The 21018-nt window shown below is 40.5% G+C and overlaps 1 protein-coding gene and 1 long non-coding RNA gene across 4 annotated transcripts; one reads left to right on the top strand and one right to left on the bottom strand.

Moving 5' to 3' along the window:
* The first annotated feature begins 2487 nt into the window (after positions 1–2487).
* LOC146707802 (uncharacterized) lies at positions 2488–4317 on the top strand. 2 transcript variants are annotated; one of them, XR_014920878.1, is made up of 3 exons: positions 2488–2628; positions 2827–2914; positions 3626–4317. It is a non-coding gene; the product is annotated as an uncharacterized LOC146707802 (long non-coding RNA). The 2 variants fall into 2 exon arrangements; XR_014920877.1 differs by having other exon boundaries at positions 2488–2663.
* Positions 4318–7199: 2882 nt separating this feature from the next.
* On the bottom strand, positions 7200–16857 carry ankrd49 (ankyrin repeat domain 49). 2 transcript variants are annotated; one of them, XM_085459312.1, is made up of 3 exons: positions 16671–16857; positions 13935–14156; positions 7200–8615 (listed from the first exon to the last, which is right to left on the bottom strand). In XM_085459312.1, exons 2-3 carry the CDS (start codon positions 14145–14147, stop codon positions 8139–8141), a joined length of 690 nt encoding a protein of 229 aa, XP_085315438.1. In that variant the 5' UTR covers positions 14148–14156; positions 16671–16857; the 3' UTR covers positions 7200–8138. The 2 variants fall into 2 exon arrangements, with proteins under 2 accessions (XP_085315438.1, XP_085315439.1); XM_085459313.1 differs by having other exon boundaries at positions 13935–14153; positions 16671–16856.
* Between the last annotated feature and the right edge of the window lie 4161 nt (positions 16858–21018).

The raw sequence follows: 21018 nt of genomic DNA, 5'->3' as shown, positions 1-21018 counted from the left end.
CATAAAGGGCAAAAGGAGACTAAAACACAGGGGTAGAAGACACAAGGGGAATCTAAATAAACAAATGAGCTTAGATAACTTAATGAACTAAAAAAAATAAACCATAAACATCAAAATAAACTAAAACTCAAAACGCTGGGTCAACAGACCCAGGAACGTGACAGATATCAACCTCTAGCTCGTCTGTACTTTGAGTCGGGTGTATCTCCTTCTCTGCTTAACAAAACTGCATACATATGTTGTGGGTTTTAGGTCAGGTGAGTTAACTGGCCCAGTAATAACATGGTCATCAAATCTTTAGTTTGGGCTCTGTGCAGAGGTGATAGGTGCTGCTGGAAAAGGAAATCAGCATCTCCATAAACCCTATAATCAGATGGCAGCATGAAGTGCTCCTAAATCTCCTGGTAGATGCTGTGTTGAGTTTGGATTTGATAAAACACAATGGACCAACGACTGCAAACAGAAGCAGCTGACATGCCAACCCAAATCATTACAGACTGCAGAAACATCACACTGGACTTCAAACACATTGGGTTTAGAGTCTCTCCACACCTCACACTCCAGGAACTTGATTTCCTGATGGTAAATGGTAAATGGCCTGTATTTGTAGCGCGCTTTTCTAGTCCCTAAGGACCCCAAAGCGCTTTACACAACCTGTCATCCACCCACCCATTCACACACACATTCACACACTGGTGATGGCAAGCTACATTGTAGCCACAGCCACCCTGGGGCGCACTGACAGAGGCGAGGCTGCCGGACACTGGCGCCACCGGGCCTGCTGACCACCACCAGTAGGCAACGGGTGAAGTGTTTTGCCCAAGGACACAATGACCGAGACAATGCGAGATGTCGCAAAAGTTGGATTCCAACAATGGCGGCAGCTACTTAGTTGTAATATTACTCTTTCTGGGTTACAAAATACACTTTTAAGATATTTTGAGGCGTGAATGTAGTTGTGTAAACGTCAGATATCTGCTCGGTTTAAAAGACATCACATATTTGCAAAAGTGCTCCGACGTTTTCGGAGATCTGACACCCACCATCTCGAAGCTAACGGGAGGTCGAGACCTACTACAGCCAGGAGGAACGTCGCTTTCCCGGCACATCCTGCCTCGACCTCCCAGTCGGCTTCGAGCTGGCGGCCTCTGAAGAATGCAGCTAAAACTTTTGCAAGATCCCGAGTTTGTTTTGCGAGATCTCGCAAAAGTCCGTCTTAATTTTTTTTTTCTCCCATGTCCCCTGCGGGGCTCCGTAGATAAGAATATGGATCTAGTAAAATTATATTCTGTGCTTTCTTGAACTGGGCAGCACGGTGGTGCGGGGGTTGCCTCACCACAAGAAGGTTCTGGGTTTGAATCATTCATCTGGCCTGAACCTTTCTGTGTGGCGTTTGCATAGTCTGTCCCAGTAGTCTGGAATATGAGCGGTTGTCTGTCTTTCTGTGTTGGACCTGGGACAGTCTGGCAACAGGGTGTACTGTGGCTTTTGCCCTCTGATAGCTAGGATAGGATCCAGCCCCTAGCCACAACCCTAATAAGCGAAAGTAGATGGATTTTTTTCTTGAATTCATATACATATTAAATGTATAATATGCTACTGTATAAGCTGCTGGTCTTGTCTATATACAAGAAACTACTGACAGCTGAGGACCAAAAAAGTGTTTGTGTTGTTTAAAGTTTTGTACATTCTGCACAGAGCCCTTGAACAGAAATATCCTCCAATCAGTGAGAAAACTGCACTCTGCTATTCAGACCGCGCAGCCCATCAGAATGCAGTCCTTCAAAAACACCCAATATGCTGTTGTAAACGGTGCCTTAATAAAAAGCTTGGCCCAACCAGGAGAGAGACAGAGACATGAATATTGTGTTAAAATGCTCACAACCAACATGCAACAGAGAATTTTTGCTGCTGTGAATTCACAGTATTATAGTTCTGTGACTCATAAATACATCCATGTCTCATGACTAAGAAGGACATTGTAGGTACTTACAAAAGGAAGCCGCAACAAACCTAAAGTCTAATCACACCTCCTCCCTGGTTTTCCCAGTTTGGCAGTGCCTCAGTCAGATTCCTTTTGAAATTCTCTTCTGAGTCTTTTCGTGGCATTGAGAGTTAAAGTGGTGGGTTTGTCCCACAGAGCAGATCACTTGTCATTGTGTTCAAAGGCGTCAAAGCAGCCAAGGAGTGTGATTAAAAACCGGATGACGTGTCTGCTTCTGCTATTGTATTTTGTATTCGTGATGCTTTTTAACTCCCGACACAAGAATTTGGTGTCAGCACAGATACTCAGTGATAGCTGACAGCTTAAGCAGGGGCGGAGCGTGGGGGTGGCTTACTGGGCTTAAGCCCGGGTTGTTTTGTCAGAAGCCCGGGGTCTTTTGGAGTGTAATTTTTTCATAGTTAGATGTCTGGCTGACAACTGTATAAAACAAAAAGTACACACAATATTCGAAGCACATAGTGCACACTGTGGGAATTTACGACTGTGCGTGAATCCCCCCTGATATTGGTATGATCCGAGCTCAGGCACTAAGTGACTGAGCGAGGGGGCGGGGCAGCTGCTGCCTGTGTCCGCTGTTGGAGAAACGGAGCCAGCCATACTAAGGAGAGCTTAAGTTTGACCAGGTACCAAAGAAAATCATTCATACCGTACAAATAATGTAAATATGACGGTGTATCACGAAAGATTGATATCAAACTGATCACTTGACCAATATTACGTTACTCGCTCTTCAAGTGAATCAACAAATGGCGAAATGAAAAGCCGAACAAATGCTATTTTTTTAGAGTCTTAGCTTACGTGTGTTTATTTCATATTCTCAGTTCTTACCCTCCCCGACTAAATCGGTTTCAGTTATGTACTGAAATATAAGAATGGACATTAGAGGCTTCTTTCAAAGAAAAAACTCAGGTAAATGTTATTTTGTATATTATGCTTTGTATGTTGTTCAGTATATTTCTATGCAAAACAAGAGGGATTTCAGTACACAGCAGGATATTCACATTTGTAACCAGATATTTACATACACTTTAGGGAGAAAACATAAAACATTTTTACTGTACAACATCAATTTAGAGTAAACTTTTGTTTTAGATAAATATTGAAATATCTTTTGAATTAGTTAAATGTCAGAATAAAGAGAGACAGAGCTGTCTATTTTCTATCACTTTCATCAAATTTAGGAGTACATATACATTAAGTTTATTGTTAATTAGTAAGAAACTCCAGACGATTCCATTCTGAGCTGAAGAAGCTTCTGATAGGTTAGTAGAGTCCATGTGAGTAAACTGGTGGCACAGCTGTGGATGCATATAAGGAAAAACACAGAGCCTGTTTTTTTGAAATGGGAAAATCAAGAGATATCAACCAAAACACCAGGAAAAGAATTGTGGAGCTCCATAAGTGTGGCTCAGTTTGAATACAATTTGGTGCCATTTGCAATTAAGAAATACAGATAGTTTCTCTCTTTACTCTTAAAGTTAACAAATATGTTTTTTATATTTATCAATCTAAAAAAATAAACATTTAGTCTGATTTGATGTTACAATTAAAAAGTGTTTGTGTTTTGATCTGAACAGTACATAAATATGTGGTTTCAACTGTATATTTGATGATTGTCAGCACAAAGAGGGAGAGAGAGGAACAGAGAGGGAGATGGAGAATGAGGACAGAACAGAGATGAACAAGAGCAGGTGAGACACACATGTTAGTCAAATGGTCATTTGCCAAAAGTATCACCGTATCATAGGTCCTCATGTATCTCGTACCTAGTGTTTCTTTTTAGGTTTGCTATTTTTCAAATTCTATATTTATTAAGTTATGCAGGCTTGTTCGCACAACAAGGATAAATAATTATATAAACTTTTCTCAATCTAAATATTGTACTTTGGTGGAATTAAAAAATAAGTGTAGTGCAGGTCTATGATGATTTTTAGTGCTACTATCATCTAGTTCTGATTCTGGTTCTGTCTTGGTTAAGTCCTCAGTAGTCCTGATTTTGAACTGTTGTAGTCCTGTTTTAATTCCGGATCAGTTCTGGGTCTGGTTGAATTGGGGTTTAGTCCTCGTGTCTTGATACAGCCCCGACTTTGTTCTGCCTTGCTGCTTAATTAAAAAACTAGTTTAAGGTGTCCTGCACATGTGATATATATTTTTCCCTATATGAAGTCATTCTTTTTTGAACAAAACTCAAAACAGAGCCTATTAATCTTTCAGTCATTTCTAACCCCCCCCCCAAAAAAAAAAAAAAAAAAAAAAATACCACATGCATACTACCCTTTAGGGCTAAGCCCCGGGTGTTTCAAATGTCTGGCTCCGCCTCTGAGCTTAAGTCTGTATTGGTTTTTTAACCTTTCTCACAGCTTTGTTATGGTCGTATGTGGTTTAAAAGGAACCCTGACAAGTTACTCTAAATATGTTACAAATTATCTCCACTACATAAAAACATACTTGAGAATAACTAATTTTTTTTTTTGTTATTCATTAAATCTTTGTTGTTTAAAATTGTTTTGGAGCCGTGGGAGCGGCCATGTTTTTGTCGCACACAATGCATTCTGGGACGATGACATGTGGTTGTCGGCAGTATAGGCGCTTTCGTTCAGCTAACCTGTTTTGTTTTTTATGGTGTTGCATTGTGATCTCCTATATAAGTTAATTGGTATTAATTAACTTGCCTATTAGTGACCTAGTTACGACTTGGTAGACCAGTGCTATACTGGTCATGGAGACTAACAAGGGCTGCTCAAAGAACTGGAATAAGACATACGGCTTCAAAGTTTTGGTACATTGTGTTGCATGGAATATCTGTAAAAATAACGATATTGTAATTTCACTGTATAATAAAAATTAGAATTCTATTAATGTTTTTATCATACTGTTATGTGATACTATGGATAGCTGCTGCCATAAAATTGAGCTCTTTACAACAAACGCTCTCAGTCGCCGTTGCCATTGGCAGGCAGCAGCCCCATAGACACCAGTAGTTTTCCCTCACTCTCGCGTCCTCGTGTGACAGATTGTTTTCATCTTCATCTAAACTAAGTACTGGTTGACTATTTTCATCCTCTCTCTCGGTTTGTTCTGGTTCAAACTGTGATGCGGTGCAACCGTATGATGACACTACCCAGAGTGTATTGAGAAGTAAATAACAATGGCGGCCTACTTGTAAATCGGTTATATATACAGGGAGTGCAGAATTATTAGGCAAATGAGTATTTTGTCCACATCATCCTCTTCATGCATGTTGTCTTACTCCAAGCTGTATAGGCTCGAAAGCCTACTACCAATTTACAAGGAGGGAAAACAGTACACCTCTCTGAACAGTGTCTGGGAGGCTGTGGTTGCTGCTGCACGCAATGTTGATGGTGAACAGATCAAAACACTGACAGAATCCATGGATGGCAGGCTTTTGAGTGTCCTTGCAAAGAAAGGTGGCTATATTGGTCGCTGATTTGTTTTTGTTTTGTTTTTGAATGTCAGAAATGTATATTTGTGAATGTGGAGATGTTATATTGGTGTCACTGGTAAAAATAAATCATTGAAATGGGTATATATTTGCTTTTTGTTAAGTTGCCTAATAATTATGCACAGTAATAGTCACCTGCACACACAGATATCCCCCTAAAATAGCTAAAACTAAAAACAAACTAAAAACTACTTCCAAAAACATTCAGCTTTGATATTAATGAGTTTTCTGGGTTCATTGAGAACATGGTTGTTGTTCAATAATAAAATTATCCCTCAAAAATACAACTTGCCTAATAATTCTGCACTCCCTGTAAAATGTGCTTAAAAGGAAAACATTTGGCGTATTTTAATTCCACATATATATTATTGAAAGCACATACATATTTTAACACAAACATGTCTTAATAGCCGGGGTTCCTTTTAATGGTCATTGCCTGAGAAAAAGCATGCAGAGAAGAAGATCTGTAAAACCTTGTCACACAAAGTAAGAAGCTATTATTAAAAACTTTAATATTTAGCAGTAACTGAAAAGAAAAATATTCTAGTTGCGATCTATGTTGCACACAGCATGTTTAAACTACTTTAACTGTTGATGCCAGAGGTCAGAGCATAACCAGACTGCTTTGAGCTGACAGGGAGGCCAGCAGTAAATCAAATATTAACTCAATGGGAACTCAAAAATTAAACCTCACTTTAACTAGACAGCACCAAATCACAATAACAGTCGCTCAGTTTTATCTGTGTCACGGCCCATGGCTCGGCATCCAGGGAGCCGTGGGAGGCTACGGTGGCCACACCCTCGGGCTGGGCCGCCTCCAAACCACCTACGTCTCATCTGAGGCAATCACCGGAGGACTACTTCAGCCAGCTCTGACAGCTTCTCTTCGCCAGTCCGTAAGTCTCCTCCCAGTGTGACCAGCATTCGGTGTGGAAGCTTGTGGCCTCCCTCCCTCCCTAGGATTCCCTTCACGGGCACCTCTCCCCTCCAAGCTCCACGGTCCTGCTCTACCTGTAAGCCTCGGCAACTTATGAAGTCTAGCTGTTCATTTCTTGACAACCTGCGTGCTGTTAACTGTGTCTCCCCTTTCTGTTGCAGTTTCCCCACGGTCCCGATTACGGTGCTCCTGGGCTCCACGCTCCTCGTTTCCCCCCGTGGTATGAGCCTTAGTTTTTCGTTTCCTTAGCATTGTTAAAAGATTCTTCAGTTCAATAAAAACTTGTACATAGTTCTGAGCTGCGGTGTGCTGAGTCTGCTTTGGGGTCCTGTTACCTGAACACTCCGTGTTCTGTGACAATCTGGATTTACAAGCTGGAAATTAGAGGTCATCCAGGTCTTTATGTCTTTAAGATGTTCCTGCAGTTTAACTAATTGGTGTGTGCTACCTGACTTCCGACTTCATAGATAAACCTGGGTATCATCTGCAAACCAATAAAAATGCATGCTAATGATATTGCCTAAGGCAGGGGTCCCCAATGCCAGTCCCTGCAGGTTTTAGATCTCACCCTGAGTCAACACACCTGAATCACATGATCAGTTCATTACCAGGCCTCTGGAGAACTGCAAGACATGTTGAGAAGGTAATTTATCCATTTAAATCAGCTGTGATGGATCAAGGCCACATCTAAAACCTGCAGGGACACCGGCCCTCGTGGACTGGGATTGGGGACCCCTGGCCTAAGGGATCCATATATAATGTCAGCAGAATCCTAGAACCCTGTGGACTTCCCATTTACATTAACACATTGGGGTTTATTAGATATGATTCAAATCACAGCAGTGCAGTATCTATGGCATGCTCTAATTTCTATAATAAAATATTCTCAACAGTATCAAACACTGCACTGAGGTTTAGCCATACAAGCACAGACATAAATCCACTGTCAGAGGCCAAAAGAAGATCAGTATGAATATTCACTAATAAGCATAAGTTACAACCAAGTTATGCAGAAAAGCATCTCTTAAAACATGTCAAACCTTAAAGCAGATGGGCTATAGCAGCAGAAGACCAACCTGGATGCCATCTCTGTCAGCTAAGAACAGGAAATTGAGGCTACACAACAAGTTCACTATAACTGGACCATAGAAAATAAAAAAACATTGCCTGATCTGATAAGTCTCATCCATCCTACCTTTAATCAGTGTTTCAGGCTAGTAGTGGTGTTGTAATGGTGTGGGTTATATTTACTTGGCACATTTTGGGCACCATAGTACCAAGTGATCATCGTTTGAGTACCAGAGCCTACTCGAGCAACAAATAAAGTGGCTAATGAGTGTAAAAGTTAGGCCCTACACAAATCCAAAGAAAACCTTTCAAGGTTGAAAAAGACTTTTAGTTAACAGGTAGATACTAAAATAACTACTCATATATAATGGTTTGAATTTCTAATATCTAAATGTCACTGAACAATTGGCACTCAGAAACACAGCTTGAATCTTATCACAGCATCTTTTCAGCTCCTCAGAAATCCTGCAATTTCAGGTTTAAAGAGACCTTTTTTTAACCTGTGGTCTATTGCAGAATAAAAGAGAAGAAACTTTCAGTCTAATTGTAAAGAAGATGAATTGGAGATTTGACATTCACGTTTATTATGTTGCTTCAAAAGGAAACCTGACCATGAACAAGACATCAATACTAATGTGAAAGCCTGTGTGGGCCTGTGCTTTTGTTCATGAGATGGGCACCACATTCACATAGTCTTCCACCATCTCAAACATAAAGTGATGGGGCCCACTACGTCGAGCCACCTCTCCGGCAGTCTCCCCGCTGCTGCTGCGGAGCCCCGGCTTCAGATGGCGCTGAGAGAGCAGCAGCTCTAAGGTGTGTCTGGAGTCTGTTTTTGAGAAGCTTGTGTATGAAGCAGCGAGATGTAATGGTGTGAGTCCACCGTTGGTCTGGGCGTTCAGTTCCGCTCCGTGCTGCAGGAGACAACTCGCCACAGAAACGCGGCTCCAGCGGCAAGCGCTGTGAAGGGGAGTCCAGCCGTCGATGGTGCGGGGGTTGACCTTAGAGCCGCCGGCAAGCAGAGCACAGACGACTTCGATGTGACCGCTGTATGCTGCACGGTGCAGGGGAGTGTAACCATCTTCATCACAGCAGTGCACCAGCGAAGGATCAGCAGCTAACAAACTGTGGACTGTGGCAAGCTGAAAGAAAACCACATAAAGTGATTGTAAGAAAACCTTTCATTTGAGCTGCTCTTTCTCAAATAAAACTTCATTTCTGCAACATTGATCACAAGGTCGGCTCCATTTGTGCTTCATGCAAACTTTAAATAGTCACATAAGCACCTTCGTTTATTTTTTACTTTGCGGTAAAGGCACCAAAAGCTGTCAAAGGACCTGATGCAGCAGTTTGATTTTCAGACTTTCTGATACCTCTTCAGCAAAGCTTCGGTTTAACCAACAAACTGATACCAATAACGTAGGCTAACAAAGAAAAAAGGTCAAAAGGAACACTCTGCAAACACTTGTCAACTAGTCTCTGAGCAGTGGAGAAACTTTAATATAAACTGGAAACGTAGACTGTTCAGCTTCAAAGTAAAGGTTACCCATATGGAAAAGATATATATAAATCTTATAAAGTTTGTATCTGTCTTGTGTGAAACTTGTATGAAAAGCATATAAGAGTGAAAACAGATATAAGATCCCTTGAAAAAGTATATAATGAAACTTGTATGTTTTGGATACTTACTAAAACAATGTATGAAAGTAATTAGAAAGTGGCCACTTTCATGAGTAATCACATATAAGTTTTTACTATTTCTTTTCCATATGGGTATGCCTCACCACTGTAACTACAGACAGACAAAAGATTAATGTAGTTACTGTGATGTCACCAATTTTTAAACCTTAAGATAAGCATATTTGCAGTTGCCATTTTGATTTACTTCAGTTCCATTTAAGTGTTTTTTCACCGTATACCTATTTTAACTACTGACTTCCAGCAACCGGTTGGCAATAAACAGTCTTTCCTTGCAGCTGGTGGTTATCAGGGAGTTACCAACCTCCTGCTATGCCTGAGTAACTGGGGCCCAAGTCCAACTGCTAAATACAGCGCAATGTACAAATTATGATTTAAAGACAGTAATGTCAGACTGAAAATCACCCTGCAGGAGGAAGAACTGCTGTTTAAATTATATTCACACATGCACTGTAGCCCCGGATCAGGGGCCCGTTCTTCGTACCTCGCTAAGTAGGTTAGCCGGATTAGATTGTTGACGATTTCGCGTGATCCTGGATCGTTCGGTTCCCCGAAGCTCATCCGGGACTTGCTGTCATAGCAACAGAGCCGTAAGCGTAAACCTGCTCGGGAGCAGGTTTACTTTATGTAAACAGGATTAGATCGCGGCCACGCAGGTATGTCCGCTTCATTTATACGAAAGCAACAGCGATATTTTTCCACTGTTTCACCATAAATAAATATTATCAATGTAACTAAAGATAATGCAGCACTTGATCCTTTTATTGATGTCACACAGATACATACAGGTCATTTCCTAAAAAAGGGAAATGACCTATTAACATTCTATTACATGTATGTGATTATTACAGATGTAATTCATATTTCAGAGTAGTAATTGTAAATTACTTCGTGTAATCAAGATGAGAGACCACGGCTATAAAAGCGAAGGTGGATTTGGGAAGCCTGTCGCAGCCATGTCCTGTCCGTATACGCGAGCCACCCATTGCGGAAGGTGCAAGATTGATAAGGAGAGTCCTCAGAATTCAGCGTATATTGCGGGACAGACAGGATCCTTTAGCTCAGCGCGACAGTGTGCTCATAGAGAGATATCGATATTCCCGTGAGGGTATTATTCACTTAACCAACTTGTTGACGAGGGGGTGCAGGACCACCACCTGTCTTTTTTTCCTCTGCCCTTTTCTTGGTTGCTGTTATGAACAAACTAACAGAGTATTACAGGCCAGTATTACCTTGCCAAGAGACGCAAAGCAATCTAAGAGATAAATATTACCATTCTGTAGAATACTCCTGTATTCCACTTTTACTTGTTCCCATGTTCTTGTGGGTCCTGTTGTGGCTCTAATGTGAAAGGGGATATAATATAACATATTATAATATAATATAATGCCATATGATATTGGACAATATAGTGTCATATGATAGATCTACCCTACCGCCTACTGGTGTTGGCCAGAGGGGCCGATGGCGCGATATGGCAGCCTGGCTACAACCGTAGCTGCCTCCACCAGTGTGTGAATGTGGGAGTGAATGAATAGTGGTATCGTAAAGCGCTTTGGGTGCCTTGGAAAGCGCTATATAAATCCAATCCATTATTAGTATTATTATTAAATTACCTACGAGTTTGATTTGTCAGCAACTTTCTGCCAGCCCTCTCTCCTTGCTTTTGCAGCCTTTGCAGTGTTCTCTTGCGTTTTAATTAAACTCTGAAACTCCTGAAATCCCTCACTCATGAGTTCTTGCTCTGCTGCCGGAAAATACCGAGCACGCCCCTTCGACATTTTCGCCGACCAATCAGCGGGTTGCCGATCAATGTTTCTACTATCGATGCGTAGCCCCTTTTACGACACCCAGTGATGTCACATTACTGCGTCCAGCTGTACTAATCGTCAACAGCAGGTGTGTTCGGGGAACCGGATTAGCGAGCTCACGGTTAGCGCGATGATTTGATCTTGGATGTGTCATTTGATCTTGGATGTAGTAAGCGACGTACGAAGAACGGGCCCCAGGCGTCAAAAGATCTTCTCCCTGCCAGCTTCCTTGTACAAAGTCAGTGCAAGGTCAAACTGAGAACACAGAAGGCAAAAGCTCTGGGAATTTACAGCAAATGAGTGGGTGCTGCGCATCCTGCCTCCTACATGCTCTACCCAGCTTCTTAGCTCCAAAGTTAAGCTGACTTGTTCCAGAGGTGAGAACAATGAGAACACATCTGATGAAAATCTCCTGCTGTGGGCTACATGTACAAAAAGGAAACTCTGGACAGCTCCATGAAATTATTCTCCTGACATTATCAGGACTTACTGTCTGGAAACTGCTCAGCTGAATTCTTCTACTCACTTAATCAAGACAAAAATCAAGAAAATTTGTCATGACTCCAAATAACTTTGAATTATTTGGGAATTTATTCCACGCACGAATCTTTTTCAATTATGGTGTGTTGAGGGAAACTGCTGGATGTGACAGTGTTATAATGCAAATAATGAACTTTGATTAAATTAGGCTGACGCAAGTTTAATTATCTGCAAGTGTATATTGTTTTTCATTCAGCTTTTGTGCTTTGTCTTTTTCGGGAGTTCAGGCTGTATTAAATGCAGCTGTGTTTCTGTGCTGCTTCCTGCCTCATGGTGTAGAAAGTCATGAGATTTTTTATTCCTCGGTGGAACTTCTGCAATTCTTGACATTTAATATTGAATTTACCACAAGTCTCAGACAGCAGGTTACTCATACAGCTATACTGGTGCATTAGTATATAGTTCTATCATTTTTAATCTAGACGGTCACTTTGTAAACTCTGACTGTGTTTTGTTTTTATTTTTTATATAACTGGGGAAAAGGTATTGATGCCTTCTCAGTATTAAAATTTGAAATTCAAATATAATCACTGCTGCCTGTGAAATATTTACAACTAATTCACGAGTTCCCATTTGTGGTTAGAGAGCCATGTGTAATTTTAACTAGAAGAAATAATCATTAAAAAAAAAATCAACATTCAAGACTATTTATTTACACTATTTAACCTTCTCAAGTGGAAACAACTTAAAGGATACCACAAACCATCCTGTGTGTGGTCAACGTCTCCGTGGGATTAGAACAAAAATCTGCCAAAATAAAGGATGCATATGATGAAACTGTGCTTTTATCTTTGTATTTATCCTTAAAGGTGAAGTGTAAAAATAAAGTGAATATACGAAGCTGATTAGTTTTGCCATTGCTCTACCCTCACACTTGGATGATGTCCAGCTTCAGCCAGTAGGAATTTTATGCAGTTACGGTTAGTTGCTGCTTAGATCTCGCAGCAGGCCAGAGATCTGTCGGGGGAAAATATTTGTTTGACAAACATTTGACTTTAATGGAGTGACTTTCATTTGTGTCCCTAAATGCTGTAATTACTATTTATTCAGCTCTGCTTCTATCCTGAGATGAAGACTCAAAGGTCATGACTGGTTTGAAATTCATAAAGCATCAGCTTGTGCTGTGATTTTTTCCCCAGTGTGTGCCCCCAGGACTTTAATTCAAACTTGAATAAATAGTGTCTAGTAATTGACCAAGAGGGATGCTTGGCTGAGAAATTGCAGTAAATAGACGTGGCAGTCAGTGTATCCTGAACTAAAATTTAGGGGAGACATCAGCAACAGCAAAGACCGGCGGCTCTATACCTTCAGTTTTCATTTCCCAGTGACCTTTAAAATAAAAAAGCTCATGCTTTAAAATAACATAGGTTTCCAGAGGAGTAGTTTTACTGTCAACAAATAGTCAGCAGCAGATGCTACATTGGATAACTCAGTATCTTACAGAGAAAACCAGCGACAAAGAAGGAAAAAGAACAGACTGATCCGCTCGCAGCTGCTGACTGCAAAGAGGAAGATGATGGGGAAGAGGGCAGGAGTGTGTGAGGGGGAAGCAAAGTGCTGCTTTTAAGATGACAGCAAAATGTATTTTTGTGGTATTATGTTGAGACCACTGAAAGCTGCTGTCGCCATTTTCACGACAGGAAAAAGTCATTTGCAGAAGAAGCTGTACTGCGACAGCCGTTTAATCTCGGTACAATAATAGTGTTAACTCGTTTCCTGGTCACTTCTGAGACTGCAGCGTATTTAGGTGAACATTGTATAAGTTTGGTATCTTTAGTTAAGTAAAGGTCATCTACAGAGAGTTGGGATCAAAACGGGTAAAATTCATCTTAAACTACCAAAAAAAAAACCTACAGTAGTTGACAAAAGTGAGCTAAACTGCAGCAGCACAAGATGTTCATGTTGATAGATGGTTAAAAAAAACTGGATGCCCAAAGGATGAAAATCAAACCATGTTTCAGTTTAAAGACCTGAATGACTGATGATACCGTTTGTGCTGCAACAGATGGAAGAAAAACTCAAAGTTTAACTATTCAGGCTACAATATAAACGAGGATATTATCTCCTTCCTTTGGGTTCTACTGTAGTTCACGTGAAGAAGGAAGGAAATGAGAAGCAAAACAACTAAACTTTTCTTTTCTTTTTCTTTTTTTTTTTAAACGCTGCAAAAATGAAGATGAAGCCAGAAGGGAATTGGTACCAGTTGGCACCAGGAAAAACTGGCACTTTGTTTCAATAGATTCACACTTCAAATTAGATAGCCTGTCAGCAGTGACAGTAGCTCACTGTAAAACAAGGATGGAAAAGATTTTTCCCCATACATAATATCATTTTCACAAATTTCCTTGAAATAATAATATTATTTTAAAGCTCTACCGCTCACCCCTAATCTGAAAACAAAACTGGACTTACGCGATTGTTTTCTGCCGCCCACAGAATGAGCTCGTTGGGTTCATCTTTGAGAGCTTCCTCCTTTTCCAGATACCACTCCTCACTGTGCTCCCTCTCCTCTGGCTCTTCTTCATCGTCCTTGCTTCCGGTCCACACGCTGCCAGACCCTCGGGGGATCAGGTGTCCGTGTGTGTCGAGAAGCTCGAGCTGGTTAAAATCTTCTGGAAACTCCATCAGTCGCTGCTTTGGACAGAGAAGACACGTCAGAGTTATTAGTTTGTTCCTCGTGTTAAGGTTGAAGTAGACACAAACACCAGTGAGCCACCCAAAGAACCAATTAATTTCTACCTAGTGTTTGTGTAAGATATGATCTACCAGATCTTTAAAATGTAAGTGTGCAACGACCTAAAGCCTTGTGGCTCATTTATTTCCCCCAGTTCTTTATAGACCGCATTGGATAAAAAATGTCCGGCATCATTAGGATTACAGAAACATATCCAGCTGCCGGGCTCGGGCTACCTCACTGCTGACAAACAGTCATTATAGAAGAATCTGGCATGCACAGATGGTTTCATAATTATTTTTGGTCTGTTGCTTCTTAAATTTGATATTCGCACCTTTAAGAGTAGACAAACAATAAGCCATCACATCTGTTGTTCCCGTCAGATTCTTTCTTAGCTGCGGCACTGACACAATGAGGGAATTAATGAGTAGAAAAATAATTAAAACTTATTTTGGTAACTGGAAAATGTCAAATATAGACCTTTCAAGTTTCTCAAATGTGAGCTGTCATTCCATTATTCCTAGTTTGCAATATCAGAATGGTTAATTGACTGGCAGACTTTACAACAGAAACCATTTTATCGTCATTTTTGTTATGATCAGACATTCTCGCATCAGGTTTTTAGCTATTTTTTTTTTTCCTTTCTCCCTTTTATGTCAGTCTAAATTAAATCTCTCGGGTAGGACAAAGCTGACTACTCTCAGTGGCTAAAAAATAATTAACTGAAAAATTACTGAAAGGGAAGTGATGAAAATTATAATTGTATCAAAGTAAAAACAATGTTTAATTTTACATGGTGTGAATCAAAAAACTTTAAGTGATTGCTGCTTATTAAAATAGGGTTAGGACAATAAATCGGATGAGTTTGGGTGAGCACAACCCTGGTTTGACAGTGCAACTGTTGTGGGTGGACTCTCAGTGCAGAATACTGTAAATGTCAGAACAAAAACAAACATGCTCCTGTTCAGGGGGCTTATCTTCAGGCTTTGATGTTGGGAACTTCTGTTTGGTCACCCGGTTGTCGCGTGAGGCTCCGCTCTCATCATTAGTGACACTCAGGATTGAGGAGAGTGAAAGGGATTTCCAGAAAACTGCACTGGAAACGGTCCAGAGGTGCAGAGAAAGGTGACTTTAAGAGGCATCAGGTGTGGTTATTTTGACTAGGTCACTCCAAACATTTTTGTTTTGGAGCCGTTAAGAAGTGGACTGCAAATCTTTTTCCTGCTGCAGGACTCAAATGTGTTCAAGCTTCAGGGCATGAATGTCAGACATTCTCCTTCAGAATTTTCTGGTAGAAAGCAGAATTCATGGTTGCATCAGTTACGACAAGTCATCCTGATCCTGAAGCCGCAAAGCAGCCCCAGACCATTACACTACCACCACCATGCTTGACTGTTGCTACGATGCTCTTTTTATGAAACCTTTGACTCAGTCCATGGAATATTTTCCCAAAAGTCTAAGGCATCATCAAGATGTTTTTGGGCGAATGTGAGACAAGTCGTCGTGTTCCTTTTGGTCAGCAGTGGTTTTTGCCTGTTTGTTGTTTTGCAACCTCCTGGATAAGTCGTTGATGTGTTCTTGGAGGAATTTTGGTAAGCTGGCCACTCCTGGAAAAGTTCAGTGGTGAAGCTGGTCATTTCTAGACAGTGCCTCTCACAGCAGTTTGCTGGAGTCCAAAACCTTGGAAATATCTGTGTAATAATTTCCAGACTGATAGATGAGAAATTGTTTCTCAGGAGTTCTCGACTTTCTTTAGATTGTGGCATGATGTGTTGCTTTTAGAGATCTTTAAATCTACTTCACTTTGAAAAACAGGTTCTATTTACATATTTCATAATTGAAGAGGTCCAACAGTAACCAGGTCTTTGCATGGCTAGCTTTCCAAAAAAATGTGATTAATGGCTTTGAATTTGTGACTTAACAAGGTGGGGAATTACATTTTGACAGTGGCCGGTGCGGTTTTTATAACTTTTGCCCTTAATAAATGAAATCACCACTTACATACTGCATTTTGTATTTACTCGGGTTACCTTTGTATAGTATTAAAATTTGCTCATCGTTTCACTTGACTGTAAATGCTAAAGAAAAAAAGCCTTGTTAACCTGACTCATGTGCATTAAAAATTTATTATCTTCATCAATGCTTCTTCAGCATTAAGTCTTTATTCATGCTCAAATGTAAAGCAAAAATAATGTAGGGTTTAGAACTGGAGCTGTAATGCAACTCAATGAAAATAAAACATCTTTAAGGGGTCCTAAATGACCTGACAACGACCCTATTCCTTGAGAAATGTTCACTTAAAAATGAACATGACAACTTTATTAGGAGACCTCCAAAGGTTGATTCTGTTCATCTGGACGGAGCGTTTTCAGTGGGAGAAACGTTTCGTCACTCATCCAAGTGACTATGAGTGAAACAAAGGCGTTAGATTAATTTTACAAGCAGTTCACGACATTTAATTCACACTTACACACCTGAAACTGTTCCGCCAGATGCCGTTGTTGACATTCCGCACCGTGACGTATGGTGGCCGTGTTTTGACGTCCACTATCTGTGAAGCACCGCTCACAGACACGAGTGTAACTGCTCTAACTGCTAGCATAGAAAAGCAAAGCGAAGTACGTTTCACCTCGTCCACACAAAAACACGCTGCAGTGAAGACAAGCGGGATATGTAGTTCTTCGCCTAGTTAGCGCCAAGCAGGCACGCCATTGAAAGACTCCATTACCCACAAACGCTCGCGGAGGGTTACTTCTTCTTTTATTCGACATCTGGTAGTAAAACTGCTGCTTCCGTCTGGCAGAACAATTGGTGCCGGTGTTATAAATACAGATTTATTAAACAGTTAGTAGTGAACACGGAGGAAGTGTTGAACATACCGATATCGATACTTTTAAACTTAAAAAGGTAGCTAATGTAGGGGAGAGCAGTGTGCCATGGTTTATGAGATGAATTATGATTAGTTTGCAAATTCTGATCACTAAAGCACTGTGAGTTTTAGTTTTCACAATAATTTCCTAATAAAAACAAACCTGCTTTTGATTTATTTTGAAAATATATTTTATGGCAGTCATCTAAAAAAAAATTTTTTTTAAACACAATTTAGTGGGCTACATACCAAACTTAGAGGATAGAAATAAAGTATTGATCCAGTTGTGCTGGCACTGATCAATACCAGCATTTGTATCTATAGTGTAGAGTGATCGGATTGAGCCGCCTGACATCTTTGTGTTTCTTTAAAAGGAGTGAGACTTTCTGGTAATCTTTTAAAGTGATCTTGAACAATAGTTCTCCAGGCTTTCTGAAGGCTTTTGGAAGTTTTTCTTTGGACACTGGCTGCTTTTTCCACTCATTTTCAGTCCAGTCCTTTTACGTGAACTTTTTCATAGGAGTGTTTTAACACGGACCTGTGAACCATTCAAACATAAAAATGCACCTGATTAAAGGGGTCAACTGGTGTTGTGCCCAGTAGCGGTTTTTGATACGGTTTGATACGGTTACCTTGTGGGGGGCGGCATCACGGGCATCGGCAAAAAAATTTTTAAAAAAAGAATGCTCGTAGCCTACTCATGCTGCCCCAACGTCATGCCAGCGCATATTGGGAATGGTATAGGCACCAATTGGTTTTCTATCGCCTATTTGCTGGGAGTAAGGGTGCCCTCCGTTTGCGAGGTGCGCCTGCTGCTTGCGGCACAGGGAGGAGAGGTCGGGGCAGCGGGGGATTCTCTGGCTGGCTGGAGTGGCATCTAATAACCAACTCGCAAAATAAAACAAAATAAAAACAAACCAACAAACACGAAAACACCAGATATTATGATACAGACTTATAATTTGCACCGATGTTTTTTCGAAATTCTATACGCGAAAAGTGAGCGCGAGAGCCCTCAGTGCGCCTGCTCGCTGCCGAAGTCAAAGTCATCTCCGCTACATACAGTCCAGCATAAACGAGGCGACGAGGCTCCAGTTACAGCAGTGCAAGTAAACAAACAATAAATATAAGAAGAGTAAGAAAATAAATATACACTTTAGGACCAGGGGTAAAGGGATCAATAACAATTCAAAATTTATAATTTACAGTTTGATGATTTAAAGTCTCACACACAAACAATCGAAAGGGGAGGGGGCCGGCTGCTTCCAAATAGAGCACATTTCATTCATAATCTTGTAAATCCAAGCCCATTATGTATTCATGATTTGGATCCTAGGTTGTGCGAAATCCCAGAAATAAGGGAGGGAGTTTTCGCCCAGGGCGCCAAACAGGCTAGGACCGTCACTGGTTGTGTCTGTATAAAACGGACAACTTAGTTTTAAGTTGTGGGAAAAAAATAATCATTTGTTCTAGTTTCTTTGGTTGGATCCATGAGAAATGTCAAAGTAAACATAATTTGACAGGCATGAAATTTTATTTTTGCACCAACAAGGTGATTCCCAAGACCTGTTAACTGAAAACTTGACATATCATGTGCAAGGTGTCCTAAAAAAAGTTGAGGAAATTGGACAAAGTGGAGGACAAAAGAAAAAGTGGCAGGTCTAACAAAGTATCTACACCAGATGAACAGTATCTGAAAGTCATGTCTTTCACAATGAGTAAAAAATTCAGAAAAAAATCTGACACAGACCCTGAGAGATGCATCTGGCCCTTCAGCTAATCAGTCTAATCATCAGAAATGGTCTCAGTGGACGTGGTATCAAGGTGGTGGCTGTCAAGAAGCCATTCGTAATGAAAGGAAAAAGAAAGAAAAGGCTAAGGTTTCTTAAATCAGTGGTCCCCAACCCCCGGGCCATGGCCCGGTACCGGTCCGTGAGTTGTTTGGTACCGGGCCGTGAGAGTTGAGGTTTGGCGTGAAATTTATGGTTTTCAGGGTTTTTATTGATTTTTAGAGTTATTTTAAAAAAATCACATTTATCATTAACTCTTTTTCTCTGGGTCTTTTCCCATGTGTTATGAATAAATCTTTTTTTTGTTACCAGCACTGGTTTTATTTTAACGTATTTATCCATGACACCTTAAAGGTCGCGACAGGGCGCAAAAAAGGTTGGGGGCCACTGTGTTAAATTACACAAGAACCAAACTAAAAATCACTAGCAACAGGTCTGATGGAGTGATGAATCTAAATTTGAAACATTTGTTTTAAGTCTTTTGAGTGAGTATGTAAGGAGAGGGTGAGGAGAGGTACAAAAGTGAGAGTCTACAGCCAACACAGAAGAGCAACAGTAGAGGCTCTGTCATGGTTTTTTCCCACAACTCAAAACTAAGTTGTCCATTGGCTGCATTTCAGGCAGTATTATTGGAGCTCTCATCAAAATGATGGAATTATGAACACAGAAAAGTACTGTTAGATATTGATCCACCATGTAATACCATCTGGAAAGCATCTGATTAACAGCAGCTTAATTTTTCACAGTGACCCCAAACACACTGCCAATGTAATAATAATATTAATAAAAATTCAATAAAAACATTTCTATCCAGGTATGCAATAAAAACATACATGAATAGAAAAACACACAATAACAAACTGTCTGTCACGGGTTGGCCTCTCCAGAGCTCCGACCTCGGTTTTAGTGAAGCGTTGAAGAGCTCTGAATGTGCTTCAATGAGCCTGGACACTATTCCTGAAGACTGGCAGCGGTAAAATGGCCAGGCTGAAACTATCACAATGAATGTCTGGCAATTTGCTGTAGGCCAAACCATCAAAGTTTTCAGCACTTTGTTATTCTTTTTCATGTCTCTTCTTCTTTCAGCTGCTCCCTGTAGGGATCATCTAGCACCATCTCACCCTGACCCCTAACATACTGTAGCTTTTGAGGCATGCCTTTCAAACCAATAAACATTTTTTTTCTTTTAAAACAGAACCAAATGTGAATGTGCAGATATCAGCTGTGATGGTATAATTTTAATGCTGGAATCACGTTATTACTTCATAATTGCTGCTTGTAGTCATGATTCAAAAATTTCACATTAGGAGGGTGAAAGATACAAAATAAACTAACATTGCATAAACTGGCATGTTTTATCCACCACATTTTAAATTAAATTAAATGACTGTGAACTGTAAAATTGCTGTTTTGTAATGAGATGAGATTTTGTTTTGGGTTCGCGGGCACATGATAAGCTGTGCCAAAATGATGTAATTTCCACTTGTGGCCACAGAGGTCGCTGTTATCCCTGAAACACAGTGTACTCCTGCTTTTCATAATACCTGCTGGAATAACTTTAATTTCGAACAGCTATAAATTACGGAGCCCCGCAGGGGACATGGGAGAAAAAAAATTAAGACGGACTTTTGCGAGATCTCGCCTGGAGCCTTTATAGTATTTAAACCTCAGCCAAGGATTAATGTTCAGCAGCTGCCTTGTTATCTCCACAACACTCTCTCCGAGGCAAAGGTTGTTCATCCAGCCATTCTGCAAAAAACAACACATCTTTTGGAGCTCATTTGAAATGTAACGAAATTAAGCCAATCAAAGCAATGTCACAAGAATTTATTCTCATTTTTTGACACATGTCAACACAGCTGGAAAGCTAAAATATAAAAGACTTCTTTTCCACCCTGTTAAAATTTTTCCGAGGGCATTTGCACCGAGAGTCGTGAATCAATCAGATGGCTCATCAGCAAGATAATAGAAATAGGCCTGGGCTCTAACTAGTCAACAGAGTGAGTGCATTAGCAACACTCAGGATGGCATCACCCTGGAATTTTTTTAGACATGAAAATCAAACAAACAAGAAACCTCAGAGTGACAGGTACAAAATATGTGGTTTGCAACACTGCAGGTATTGGTAAGTACATCCACATGCAAAATACTGCATGTGTTTTT

This window comes from Copadichromis virginalis, linkage group LG6 (assembly GCF_057382275.1).
Source record: "Copadichromis virginalis isolate Kocher_CV1m ecotype Utaka linkage group LG6, C_Virginalis_male_GT1.1, whole genome shotgun sequence".
NCBI lineage: Eukaryota > Metazoa > Chordata > Actinopteri > Cichliformes > Cichlidae > Copadichromis > Copadichromis virginalis.
The sequence above is the reverse complement of the archived record's forward strand: the minus strand, read 5'-3'. Positions and strand labels throughout refer to the sequence as shown.

Bases quoted from the DNA above. Each gene is read 5' to 3' on its own strand.
- ankrd49 (XM_085459312.1), bottom strand. From the start codon at position 14,147: ATGGAGTTTCCAGAAGATTTTAACCAGCTCGAGCTTCTCGACACACAC. The intron at 8,616-13,934 runs GTAAGTCCAGTT...GTTTTCTTTCAG, and splicing joins GGGCGGCAGAAAACAATCGC to CTTGCCACAGTCCACAGTTT.